At 46.2% G+C, this 14071-nt stretch overlaps 2 protein-coding genes across 2 annotated transcripts; one reads left to right on the top strand and one right to left on the bottom strand.

Annotated features, from left to right (window-relative positions):
• Window positions 1-156: 156 nt before the first annotated feature.
• Window positions 157-3432, bottom strand: F5891DRAFT_1226771 (uncharacterized protein; the record flags this gene model as incomplete). Its single annotated transcript, XM_041369510.1, has 9 exons — window positions 157-593; window positions 660-767; window positions 826-838; window positions 898-1037; window positions 1765-2134; window positions 2184-2805; window positions 2855-2934; window positions 2991-3046; window positions 3099-3432. The coding sequence occupies 9 exons, from the start codon at window positions 3430-3432 to the stop codon at window positions 157-159; spliced, it is 2160 nt and encodes a 719-aa protein (XP_041225874.1).
• A 2632-nt stretch (window positions 3433-6064) lies between these two features.
• Window positions 6065-6908, top strand: F5891DRAFT_1188614 (uncharacterized protein; the record flags this gene model as incomplete). Its single annotated transcript, XM_041367023.1, has 2 exons — window positions 6065-6074; window positions 6127-6908. The coding sequence occupies 2 exons, from the start codon at window positions 6065-6067 to the stop codon at window positions 6906-6908; spliced, it is 792 nt and encodes a 263-aa protein (XP_041225873.1).
• Between the last annotated feature and the right edge of the window lie 7163 nt (window positions 6909-14071).

Here is a 14071-nt window from a genome sequence, read left to right as displayed (position 1 = left end):
GAGAAAACTCACTTGCGCTATTAAATACCACTAAATGTCAAGATATATAGGGCAATGCCGAATGAGGATGCGTGAACTGCGACGATTTCGACCTTAGTAAGCAGCCTCGCCTCTGGGAAAAAAAAATGGCACCATTTATGTGTACTAGGTCGAGTCTCAGGCCAGAGATGAGTCTATTGAGACGCGTGCTCGTCCTATACTGAATCTTGTCAGTGGTGCACGAATTTTTTTATAGATTTCGTTGGTGCCGCATATGTTGCCCAGTGCGCTGTCATAATCGGTAATTTCGGCTTCTGGCACAAGGATAGGCTGCGAGGGCGGGATACCACCGCGTTTGGTGCATCTTCCTTCTCTCTCACCGCTACGCTCTCGGTCGCGGGCTTGCATCTGTTTCATATCGTCGTCGGGGTACTCTCTATACACATCACGAAGGTCACGCCCGTCCTTCGAGCGTTTTCCAAGGGAGTGTCGCGGCGTGCCGTTCCGTGACCCGTGACCCTCCCTCCCGGCATATATTGAATTAGACGGTGTGTCACCATCACGTCTGCCAGTACCCCCATCTGCAAAAAATTCCTCGTAGAAAGAACAGAAACCTAGTAGTACACGGTAGAGATCAAGTATCAGAGACGGGCAATATATTTGATGAACAAAATACGCACTGTAGACAATGCTGACAATTCCGCACAATCTGCCGTCCATGAGCAAGCTTGGAGATGAGCGAGTAGGCTCGAAATCAGAATCGGTTACGAAGACTTCATACGCATTGGCTGATCAGTGAAGTCATCAGGCTGTGCCATTCTGTGAGACAGAGAAAAATGGACGCACGCGCAAGCACTTTCTGAATCGCATGAGTGTGCTAGTGGGGAGGATGACATACGTGACTGTGTAGCACATCACAGAATGCAATGCGCGGAGATAGATGTAAGCAGAAGAAACATATAGGCAGACGGGGATACTCGCCGTATGTGCTCCCTTCGCAAACACTCCAAGAAGTGAAATAAGGCTAACGTTATGCGGAAGGGTCTCTAGGGAAATGTCTACGAGTGAAAGGGCGTCAATACGGGCGTAGAGGATGAGGAAAAAGCAAAATATATGGACGCCAACATAAACTGTTGCGTAGGATAAGATAAACAAGTCATAAAACACGTCACAAACCTGATTGTTCAACACATGATGCTAAAAAGGCACAGGCTCAAGTCCTTCTCGCGCAGCACTCGAAATCTGATCGGCATGGGAGTTAACGCAAAGTCAATGAGTTCAGGTGACAGTTGAAAAGCAGGATGGAGTCAGGCGCTAGGTATGATGGCAGAATGATAAGAAGTTATAACGTTAAGAAGTTGTTCAATAAGCCGGGACCGCGGGACGACTCATGTGGTGCATGACTTAAATGAAAACTGCACACTCAGGCTGCTCCCGTTAGGTGTTGTTTGCATGTGCGAACCATTTCAGTCATAGCCGCATAGGTTGCACGTGATTGGCGTGACGCGCATCAATGCGTCGACGCGTCAACCCCGGATCAGTAAAACAAAGTCCTCGTGAAATCATGAACGCGGTTACAAGTACAGTAATGAGGTGTGATGGGCTAATATCCGGACCCGTACGAAATGGAGAGAGATTGTATTGTAGCGTATTTGACAGGTAGTAGCTTGCAATGAAAGATGTAAGAATGTGAGCAAAAATTTCCTTCAACAACACCGGCTTCCTCAACTATCAACCCGAAGCAATGCTAAGCCTTCACACGCTTGCTGCGGTGTTTGCATGTACACTTAAAGCCCGCAAGGCTTTGAGCGAGACTGTCTTGAGAAGACACAGTAGCCGATATTTCCGAGTCCGAGGAACTGCACTTCGACTCAGTAGGCTCGTAGGATTCGTCGTGCGAGCGTTTGACGCCTTTGAAAACTTCATCGTGCCAGAGGTCATAGCGCTGATGTGCGGTGAGATCGGCTGCCTTCATCACGTTCTTTGCACCAAGGCACCATACAATGGGCTGCCTGACTTCAGCATTTTCTAACTCGGAACAGTTGACGTCCTCGCTCAGCTCCCGTGAGAAGGAGACTAGACAGTCTCTGATCTTGCGCACACCTCTCTCGAGCATGGCCGTTACAGCGTCCATGTTCAAGTTGGGGGCCAAAGTCTGCAGTTTTGTTAGATAGATCCACGACACAACTATCGGTGTGACTTACCCCATGAGCCATGAACTGAGGATCATAATTACGAACGTCGATCCGATCTTGATGATCACCCTTCACCCACACGAAGTACTCAACGGACTGGATGTGGCACCAGTCATGCTCACCGACCCTGATAGGCGTGTCGAAAGATCGTGGCGTTGTGCGTTGGCTAATGAATTCGTCGAGAGTGAGAGATTGAGGGTCGTCTTCCCCGTTGCGTAACTCCTTCGATGCGATTGAATCGGCATTGGGACAGGCGTAACGTATGCCTTCGCACACGAGAACAATGATGGCTAAAACTGCGTCCGGATGCGCTTCAATTTCATCTTCCATCCTTTTGAAGACCTTATCCCTGTTCTGCGAGAATGCGCACTCTCCGATAGCGGGAACTAGGACCACCGATGGCGCATCATCAACCGCAGAGATGGTGATGGTCATGTCCGGGTTCACGATCTTACTTCCCCCGATCTTCAACGGATAGTTCATGCTTATCGTCGTTTCAACTAACTCGGGATCATACGGAAGTTGAGCTATTGCCAGTGTGAGGTGACGTTTGAGATAATTGAAAGAAGCTTCGTGCAGAAAGCTAGGCATGTCGACGGACAAGATGTGCTTGTCGTAGTCGTAAGCAAGCCTGTACTAGTTTAGCAATCCTCGAAATAGACAGATTTGTTAACCCTTACCTCGGCTTCGTTAAAATTCGGCCCGCTTCTCCTGCCTCGTGTATCAACCTAAATTCTGCTGGTCTCACACCATGGAATTCCTGTTAGTAAGCACATCAGCGGCTGTATTCAGTGACTCAGACGACTTCCAAGTTACCTTGTGGCCTTCATCAGCAGTCGGGTCAGCCATATAGTCCAATACCCTCTTCACGTCTTCAACCAAGTAAGAATTCTATCGATAAATGCTTAATTTCTCGAAACTTACTTGGGGTAAACACTTCGGAACGCAGAGACTTCTTGGGAACATCGCCACACAAAACATCTGTCGCTATGGTAGGAACACTCTCTACTGGCTTGGTCTGCCCTACCGCTTCTGCACGCAGGGGTGTTTTAGCGGATGCTGCTTTTTCAGCTCTGTTTGGTGGAGGTAGACTTGAGGCATGTAATTTCTGGTGCTTGGGCTTCTGATCTGACTCTGTGAGCGCTGGTGTTGTCAATGGACTTGTAGATATCGATCTGGCCTCATAGCACTGGTATGTTTTGGGTACCAAAGTGGTGTAGAAGGAACGGTGGTCCACTTGAGTTACTATTGTAGACATGGCTGTTGGATGTCAAGTGTCGTTGGGTGCTGAGCAATGCCTTTGTGTGAAACGTAAGATCAAACGTGGAAGCTCCGAAGATAACTTGAGTCTTGAGATTACAAATGATAATGATAAATCGGGTAGTGGGAACAACAAATGCCATCATCAGTTGCTACAGTACTTACTTGCAGTCACGGTAGCCTAGCTAGTCGTCGATATCTCATCTCTCCCTCCTCGACCCCTTTCCAACGTACCCTTGGCGAGTATATAGAGTATAATACCCCCGGTCATACACTCCATTATGTATAGCGCCTGGTGTGTACCACATGTTCGCTACCCTTCTATTTTGCTTCTATGACACTACTAAATTCGCTAGAGAGTACCGCAAGTTAGATTCATAATTATCAGTATTAGCTCCACATTGTATAAGTACTATTACATGTTATCTGAGATCTGAGCCTTTCAGATAGTGAAATCGTGGCATAGATCACCTCATGCTACGCCATGCGGCCACCCACACAATAACCGCTTTTCAGCGGGAACTTTCATCTTACCAACATCGTGTAATACCTTCAGCCACATCCCGGCGTGAACGGCGCCAATCATTCATCTCTGCAAGTCATGGTGTATATCCCTGACAGCCTGGCCTTAACCACATTCGACATCCGGATCCTCCTGTCGCCTTATCTCCTGCTACATTTTCAAAATAAATAAATTCACGATCAGGGCAGCTCACCACAATGTAGAAGCAAGGGTTCAATATCTCCAACAAGATGCATCAGGCATTTATTATTAGCAACAGGGCCGGTAGCCAGCAGTAGCCTTCCAGTCACATTACACAGCTAGTGAGGGAGAGGTACTTGAAGCTCAAGCTATAGAACCAGAACTCTGCCTCAAAATCAAAAAAGATCCATTCACACTCGCAGTTTTCTTCCGGTGACTCTTCGCATGTCCGCGTCATATCTATAGTCGTGACTTCCAGTTCGTGCAGCGTTCGACAGTTCTGGATATTTGTACTTGTTCGGATGCTGAGCGCGAACGGCTGGGTTCGATTTTAGATAGCTGTGCTGTGTTAGATGATATGATAGGAATGAGTGGATGAAGTTGTACCTCTTTTTTTATATATTTTTGTCTAGTAGGTGTTCTTTGAGTTTCCCGGCGCGTGGAGGGGCAGGAGGAAGGACGCTGTGGGAGGTTTGGGCATTTCACCTTGGGGGTCTTCTGGTATGGGGTGTTTGAAGGATGAAGAATGAGACGCTGGAGTTTCGATAGCGTGCTAAGGTGAGTGAGACGGTCACAGTAGATTGGGGAAATGGTCACGCATCTTGAAATCTCCTTCGGCTTGATGTTGGTCTACGGGCTCATCCTTGGCTTTTGAGCTTAAAGCTCGACAGTGGCCGTCTTCAAGGACTGACTCGATTTGAGATGAAAATGGTGTGGTGTGGGTCGTTGCTATGTGACATGGAGAGGCGCTGATTTCTCACGGAGATTGAATTGAGTCCGTAATTCAAGTTCGCCGCATTGTCACGGTATTCCGACTACCAGGTTGCTAGTATTAGTAGTAGTGACCTCATGTTCTCGTAGTCTTTTGTGTTGTCCTGGCTGTCATTTTTACTGGTTTTACGGTATCATCATAGGTTGTAGTACTACGTGGCAGTATGCATGTTTCAGTTGATTTCTACTCGATCAATGCTAGTTTTCGTATCTAGTAGTACGCCCAGGTTCGAGCCCCAGCCTGAGAGAGGTGAAGAACGGACCTCCAAGTCACTGGGGCTTTTTTATATGATATATAGCCCCAGCGAGAACTAAAACAACTAACGAACCTCAGCGAGCCGATTTAGCAGGTGCTCTGAGACTCGCTGGCGCTCTCTCTGGCTCAAGCGACCTTTCACTGAAGCACCCTGTACCTACATAATCATCATCATTGTGATTGTGCGGCGATTAAAAAAAATCAGTATCAGTGGTGTGGGAGATTTGATCAAGTCCTTGAGCCGGGCCCCTGGGATCATCATGATACCGATGGTTGAAGTCAGCAAAAAAACCAACCACCAGGAATTATTAATTACTACTCGTGCGCGACTACGTCAGGCACTGTGCTGCATCCTCAATGTCTTAATGTTCGGGTCTATATCGACACGACTCTCAGACTGTAGCTGTTCGCAGGTTTTCAAGCATCTCGAAGACTACTATCACTACTAGTAGTACACGAACTTCAAGTGACATACAACATCATCGGGTCCGGGACAGCTTCTGCTTGTGCGAGCATGAGCGTAGCATCAACCCCTGTGAGTCAACTCGAAAGCTATGGTGCTGTTACTAATCTGTATGAAGTTCTGAACCCTGCAAGAATCAATACCCCGTGCAGCAGCGAGCAGCACTAATATGCCGTTTCAGGCTCCAGCCGAAGGTTCGGTACATGGGTAAGCGTCCTCGAGTCTGGAGGCCCTGTGAAGCTTCAGATTTGTACCCCATTTAATTCGACCATGCTGCTCTAATATCTTGATAATATGTAATAGGCACCTTGAGATGAGTTTAAATGCCCTTTTAGATCGAAGTTCTGCCAACCCTCAAACTCATTGTCACAGTTCCCTCTGCAAAGCGGCTGGACCGTCCTGTAGCTGTTTGCACAGCGCTTACATCAATAGTATTCATGCCCCCAGGTAAATTCTTTCTCATTGTGATGGGCAGTCCAGACGCTGACGACTTCAACAGTACGTACGCAGGATGACCCCTTCATTCACTGGAAGGTGGACATCGGACGCGCAGAAGCGGCTGAGGCCTCTCTGACAACTTCAACTTCAACAGTACGCACGCAGGGTGACCCCTTCGTTCACTGGAAGGTGGATTTCGAACGCGCAGAAGCGGCTAAGGCTTCCCGGCAACAAAGGCAAAAATATGTTACCAGCGCCATGACTACCATGGCCTCTACTATTAGTGCTGCCCCAGAGAACGGGAGTCACACATTAGAAGGCCTTGTCAGCACGTTCCACCACTACGTCCCCCCCACGGTCCCCACAACAGGTCAAGTCTCTTTTCCTCTTCCTCAGCCTTGCGTCCAATTGTCTTCCTTCCAGGCGCCTTGGCAAGCGCCTCTCACCCTGCTGCCCTTTCAACCACCACTCGCTCCGCCATTGTCACCATCACCCCAATCACTTCCATCGCCATTATCGCCCATACCGTCCCCATCGCCCATACTGCCCCCATCGCCCATACTGCTCCCATACGAGTCACCCCCATCGCCCATACTGTCCCCATCACCCTCATGGCCCATACTGCCCCCACCGCCTCCATCTTCTCCATATCAGACCATGTGGCAAGATCCAGAGACAACACCAGCGCGCTTAGGGTCAGCCGCCATCTGGCAGTGGGCACCCGAGCCAGCCTTTGGTTGCGAATTCGACTTGGAAGAGTTGATAGCAAAGTTGAATCTTGTGTGGGACGGGCAGAATCAGACATTCTGGGAGCAATTTACTCAAGATGTAGTAGAAGTGTGAAGCCTGTCATCATGTTGTTGTCGTTTATTGCTAGTAGTACCACTTAGGACGGTTGGATTGGAAGTTCAGTCAGTGTTCGGGAGCTTGATTTGCGTACCGGCTGATCCGCAGCATGCATGCTCGTAAAGGGAAATGCCAGATATATCAGGGGGGCACGTGATAAGCACTCGCACCTTCAGAGCACGAACAAATTATGTAAGACTCAGACAGAATTCAATAACTCGGTGACATGAGCTTACATGAATCGATATTCGAAACCACACAAATAACTGACAAGTATAGCAACAATTCTGAAATCCAATACCACCAACCAGGAAAATGCTTGATCGCCTCCTCCGTCAAGTCCAACTAGAATTTCTCCTAGATCTGCTCATGCACATGGAGCGCTTGATGTTGTTCGTGTGCACCATGAACGCTACCGAGTTGACTTAGCACTTTTGCGAAGGATCGTAAATATGATAAAACAGTAGACACCACCCTGTTCCAGATTATCAGCTCTCTAATAGTTCAAGAGCGTCCTATTCTCACCGATAGTTGCTGCAATAGTCTTGTTGGGGATAGAGTGTACCATACCCTGCAACGGCCCAGTCGCCAGCGAATGAGCTTCAGATACAAATACTCCCTCCTGAGAAACTGATCCACGAGTGTGAACAACTGGAGGACAAACTGGTCCTGGTGCGCGTCATCACCATCTTTGAAAATGACAAGACATCCTGTCCTCAGAACACTGGAAATATATAAAAAAGGAGTATGGACTTGAGTAGAGACTCGACTTGAAGATGGAAGACTTGTCAGCGTCGATAACCATAATGTCCATGTGTGCATTGAGCGGCAGAGACAGAGGAGGGATGTTGACGAGCCCGTTCTTAGAGTCATTGATGAAAGAGAGGTCGTGGTTTTTTAGAAACGCGCAGCTCCTTCAAGTTAGTTTGAAAAAGCCCTAGCATTTAGATCAATACAAGGAAGCTACATATCAGAGAAAAACACACCAAGATTGTGCACCGTGAATCCTCAGTTCTGTGTTCCCAAGTAGCTCTGAAACAGACGGGTGTGATATTGGTCCCTCTAACTTCTGAGAACTAGTGTTGTGTGGCCTGCAAAATGAGTGATAGTATGTACACAGGGAAGTAACAGAAAATTTAAGATCAGAGAACTTTGCAAAAGTGAAGTCGCCTCGGTTGTCCTTATCCATGAAGAAATAAAACGAGAATGACAAGTACTAGCACAAACTTACTAATGGTAGAGTGTGCGCGACGAACATCACGTGCATGTAGGACATATGAAATCTTTATCACGTGACATCTCACTCCGAGGCGTACATAAGACTAGCACACACCCCATTATGCCTTCGGCACAAGAAGCAAAAAGGAGCTCTTCTTGCTCCTTTTTAGCCTCCTAGCTTCAGCTGCATTCCAATAATTACCAGAGGTTTTGAAATGAATAAATCACATTTTTAGGATGATTTTGATAAAAGTAAAAGTACAATTAAATATATTCATTCTCCCATCTCCTGTCTCCCGTCTCCTGTCTCCTGTCTCCTGTCTCCTGTCTCCTGTCTCCCGTCTCCCGTCTCCCGTCTCCCCGTCCTCCTATTCTTAGTGTTTTAAAGTCTGGTCCAGTTAGGCATTGGCATGGGTATGGGTATAGGTCTGACTTTCAAGACCTGTGACCCATGTACCCATGTGGCAATACCTGTTGAAGCTAGCGGTATGCGCTCAGTGCCTGGAAGGAACAACTAATATTAATGTTACCTAGCAGTACGGGCTAGGGAGACTAGAGTAAGGAATGGCAAGATAACAAGACATATGGAACAAACATACCTCAGTGTCTGGAAGGAACAACTGAGGTATGACAAGAGAAATGGAGTGACTATATGTACTGATACACGTGATATGAGTCAAAAAGGAAAGTGCTATGGTAAATGATGACGATGACGAAGGAGAACTTCAACACACACCCACAACAACATGTTGTTGCAATCATGGTGACCCAAGGGAGCGAACCGCTTGATGATGAAGGAAGAGAGGTTGGGGAAGACACCTGGTGAAAATTTTGGCAATGTTTTTGTGAGTCGACAACCACTCTGGCTTGAACATGCCTTCCTCAATGTGTGCATGGATAAAATGGAAACAAAGGTTGATATGCTTGGTGCAATTATGATTAGCAGCCTCTTCGGAGAGAGCAATGGCTCCGGCGTTGTCTGCAAAGAGGTGAACAGGAAGGGAGAGTGGGATGCACAGACATTTGAAGAAAGATGCGAGCCGAAGGCCATCTTGAATTGTGGCCATGAGTGCCATGTACTCAGCCTCAGTCGAGGATAGTGCATGGGTTAGCTGCTTCTTCAACAAGTGGGACACAGGTCCTCTGTTGAAGAACCAGACATACCCAAATATGGAGATACGATCTTCGGGGGTACTGGCCCAATCGGAGTCACTGAATCTGTAAAGTTCAGGAAGTGCTGTAGCACCCCCATAATGAACATGTAGGCTGATGGTACCAGATAGGAAATGAAGGACATGTTTGGCCACAGTGTAGTGGCAGGGCTCTGGACAACTGTTTGTTAGAGTTAGCACATAATGGAGGTGAAGGTATGAGCACATGATAGGAAAGCTTAGTAATACGTAGAAGGATGAGTAATGTAGGGAACGACTAATAACCGGTAATGTCCGAATCAGACATTATTTGTCATCGACTTGTGGACCATAGATGAGTCTGCGCTTACATATACATGGACAGGGTACTTACACTTAGCGTACCTCAGTATATAAACTGTAGTGATATTTACAATAGAATTCAGTCAAAATATAATATTCGAATCTACTCTAAATTCTAAATACTTCTACAGGTTATGAGCCCTGCCTCGACTACAGATAGTACCATGCTCCCCAGCTCCAACTCCGCACTCTACAATATACCCCAGCTTGCCGAAGATGGCTTGAACTGGATCACATATAAACAAAGGGCCAAGATGGTGATCGGTGTCTTCTTAGATAGATGATCTATAGATAAACACCTATAAAACAAATATCTCCACGGTCAGCGATTCAGACAAATACCAATGACTGATAACGTGGTCGTTCGTGGGTGGCTAGTTGTATACTACCCAAGGTATGTTCAGCTAAGGATACTTCTGCAAGATCAGTAATATGATGGTCAATCCAATCTATGGACTTTGACAGGAAAACAAACAAACAATGGTCAGCCCGACAGTATGGCAATGACCAAAAGAATATACGGGATTCTTCCTCAAGTTCCCTTTCAACAACAGTGCCTCGTACCAACTATACTCCAAAGAAATGGTGCAGAATTACAATGATAAACCCCCTCAGCACAAAACAGGTAGAATCAAAGGTCAAGACTAGTCAAATGCTTTATTGTAGAACTCTTAGCTCAATATTGAACCTGCTGTCAAGGAACTCTTCTTTGAGTATTCAAACAGACTCAGGAACGGACGTCCTTGGGTTTACTACCAAGTCCCCTCTTCAACGGCTAAAGCCTAGCAGGCACAGAATATCTTGGCTCAGTATCACTACTCAGATGAGTGAGGTCAAGCTTCACTATCAATTCCTAAAGTCTCCCCACTATGCTACTACTGAGTCTTAGGTGGACGTAGAGACAACACGAATATTTTGGATCAGTATTTTTGGACAAAGAACACCAAAGGTTAGTGAAAGTAAAAGGAAAAGAAAAAGAATAATAGAAATCAGAATAAAAGTGTGGCTGTACCTTGCTTGCTGGTTGTTGCACACAGTGAGCTCACAGCGGGTCGTTCAGTATGATGAGCTTGCAGTATTACTGTCTCTTGAGAGTGTTCCTCTCAGTCTTGAAACAGTTCTTGACACTGGTACTGACACTTATCACACCTTACTCACAACTTAGTGTTAGTTGGGCTGAGAAACACCCTACTACCTGCTGGTATCTGCTTCTTTTTTATTTCAAAAACTGAGGTCATTATATACACAATAAATGTGGCTGCGCTACTAGTGTATTCAAGAGTCATCAAGAGTCATAATGAGTCATATGTGCAAGGTGAGTCATAGTGAGTCATAGTAAGTATCTAGAGTGAGTCATAGTGAGTCATTGGGTATTTGCTAAGTCATGTGACCTGTCCAACCCCTGATGACAAATCCAGAAGGAGAGTAGGAAGTGTCACATGATATGAATCCTGTGCGTGGCTGTCTTTGCTTTGCCTTGTTTGAAGGGTGAGAATGACGCGAGCCTAGTATTTAGGGGTTTACTAATGTTTTTCCAGGACAACATATGTGGGAAATATTTTTCACAGTCACCTGACATGTGTGGGATTTTGTCTGGGTCATCACCATGGCTGACTAAGCAAAACTCATCGCAGAATTAAATGTACTAAAATATTCAGGCTGCTGGCATATAAACTTGAAAAAAATAAAAAGAAAAGCAAAAAAATATTCCCTTAGCCTCAGTCCAACTTCAGATAAAAGGGAAAAGGGTTTCATAGTGGTATTTCAGGGTATTTGACTCATGAGAGAGTATTGGTCGTCCATGCACCGAACCGGTTTGGTGCAGGTCATCGGTGCTCGAGGTTTGATGTGGTACCTAAACGGTTGAATAACGAAGCCAGTCCCATATGGGACAAATACAAGTGGCCAGGTCGTAAAGCTGGATGGCTCGATACCAACAGCTACTGAAGTCAAAGACTTAGATAAGAAGATCGACGAACATTATCAAAAGGACTCACTAGTCAGACAGCATATATTCAGCACAATAACAGATCGGCTATTGCTGCGCGTCCAGCACCTGGACAAGGTCTCCGAGATATGGAAGGAGATAGCCACTATGCATGAAGGCAAAACAGAACTAGTGCAAATAGACTTGTGCCGAAAGCTGCAAGAAATGAGATGTGAGGAAGGAGGAGATGTCAAAGCACATTTCGGGGAGATTTACTGAATTCGCGAGTTGCTGGCAGGAATGGGAGTGACAATCAAGGACAAAGATTTTTCGGTCATCATTATGGGGTCTCTTCCAGAGACATACAGGCCCCTACTCTCATCTATCAACACTGCAGCAAGAATCTCGAAGACACCACTTACCTCGTACAAACTCGTCAATGTCATCTCAGGGGAATATGAGCATAGACAATTGATGGATCATAAGCTGATGAAGAAAGGCAGGAACAGTGCGTTCTCGGCCAAGGAAAGTACGAAAAGGAATCGTACAAACACTGCAACCAAAGACGTCACGTGCCTCAACTGTGAAAAGAAGGGTCATTATAAGACCGATTGTTGGAGACCTGGAGGAGGAAAAGAAGGTCAGGGACCAAGGCGAGGAGGAAAAGCACCAAGACAGACGGCTAACGCGGCAGACAAGATCGAAAGAGCAAATGATTATGCCTTTGTCACGTCAGATTTAGCAAACGTGGTGAAGAAAATCAACATACCTGCCGAGAGACGAGGAGCCATTATCGATTCGGGCGCAACATCCCATTTCTGTCCGGACCGATCAAAATTCGTAATGTTCACCTCCATCAAAGCACAAGATGTGCACACTGCAGACGGTTCTACCATCAGCGCTATAGGGAAAGGGGACATAAGGATAGACTTACCTTGTGAGATGAAGAAGACCACTGTAACCCTCAAAGACACTCTATATATGCTGAAGATGGTGTTCACGCTGATATGAGCCAACAGGATCACCAACACTGGTTTTGTGGTACTTCTCGAAGATAGAATGTGCAGGATATTGACCCCAGCACCGGAGCGGAGACCTATAGCCGAGATACCACAAATCGATGGACTATATCGAATCGCATCATCAGTGACACACAGTGCAAACTCAGCAACAACGAAACATACCATCGACGAATTACACCAAGTATTGGGATGTGTATCCCACAAAGCGATCACAAATGCTATAAAGAAGGGCATGATCAGAGGTATAACATTGGATGAAAGTTCGAAACCTACCTTTTGTGAAATGTGCACAAAAGCCAAAGCCACTCGACAACCGTTTCCAAATGAATCAAAGACCAGATCATCTGCATATGGGGACCTTGTCCATACAGATCTGTGGGGTCCGGCGCAAACCGAAACGATAAACAGATGCCTGTACTATATCACCTTTACAGATGATTTTAGTCGGGAAATGAGGATAACATTCCTGAAGAGAAAGAGTGACACACTTACCACATTCAAGGAGTACAAGGCTTATGTAAGCCGACAATATAATGCGCACCTGCACAAAGTACGGTCGGATCAAGGAGGAGAGTACCTAAGCAAGGAGTTTGATGAATATCTGAAGGGAAAAGGAATAAAAAGACAACTCACCGTGCACGATTCTCCACAGCAGAATGGTGTAGCCGAAAGACTAAATCAAATGTTAGTCGAACACGCGCGAGCCATGCTACTCACAAAGGACCTACCAAAGTTTGTATGGGCTGAAGCCATCAATTACACAACATGGCTCAAAAATCACCTACCTTCGAGGGCGATCCCAGGATACACGTCCTATGAATTGCTACACAAAGCAAAACCAAGTTTAGTAAATGCACGAGAATTTGGCGCACAACTCTATGTGCACTCACCGGATGGAGGAAAGCTCGAAGCTAGAGCAGAAGAAGGTCAATTTGTGGGTATAGACGAGGAAAGTAAAGCTTACCGAGTATACTGGCCGAAGAAGAGAAGAGTATCTGTCGAACACAACATTAGTTTTGTCCCACCAGACGTCATCGTTCGTAATGACATACTGGACGAGGGGGAGTATAACCAGGAAGAACGAATCCACATACCAAATACCATCCAGCCCGTCCCACAAACTCCCAAAATGCCAATCCAAACACCTAAAACACCTCCCCAAAGCACAAAAACACTACTGACACTGGAAACACCAAGAGTCACGAGGGTACAACCCCCTCCAGGTTACTATAAGACACTAAACGAAGGTAAACAAGCATTGTTGGCGATGAAAGACTTACCGGACAAAATACCATTGAATTCTTTTCCATATCCAGCCCTTGCAGCTGCGGATCGAGAGCTGACACTCAAAGAGGCATTGAGTGGGCCAGATGCAGCAGAATGGCAAGAAGCCATGAACTATGAGATTGGTCAGCTAGAAAAACTCGGAACATGGGAGAAAGTAGACACACCAAGAGGAGCCAATATCATACCATGTCATTTCATCTTAGCGACGAAATG

Source organism: Suillus fuscotomentosus (assembly GCF_016647785.1).
Source record: "Suillus fuscotomentosus strain FC203 chromosome Unknown F5891scaffold_27, whole genome shotgun sequence".
Taxonomy (NCBI): Eukaryota; Fungi; Basidiomycota; class Agaricomycetes; order Boletales; family Suillaceae; genus Suillus; species Suillus fuscotomentosus.
The sequence above is the reverse complement of the archived record's forward strand: the minus strand, read 5'-3'. Positions and strand labels throughout refer to the sequence as shown.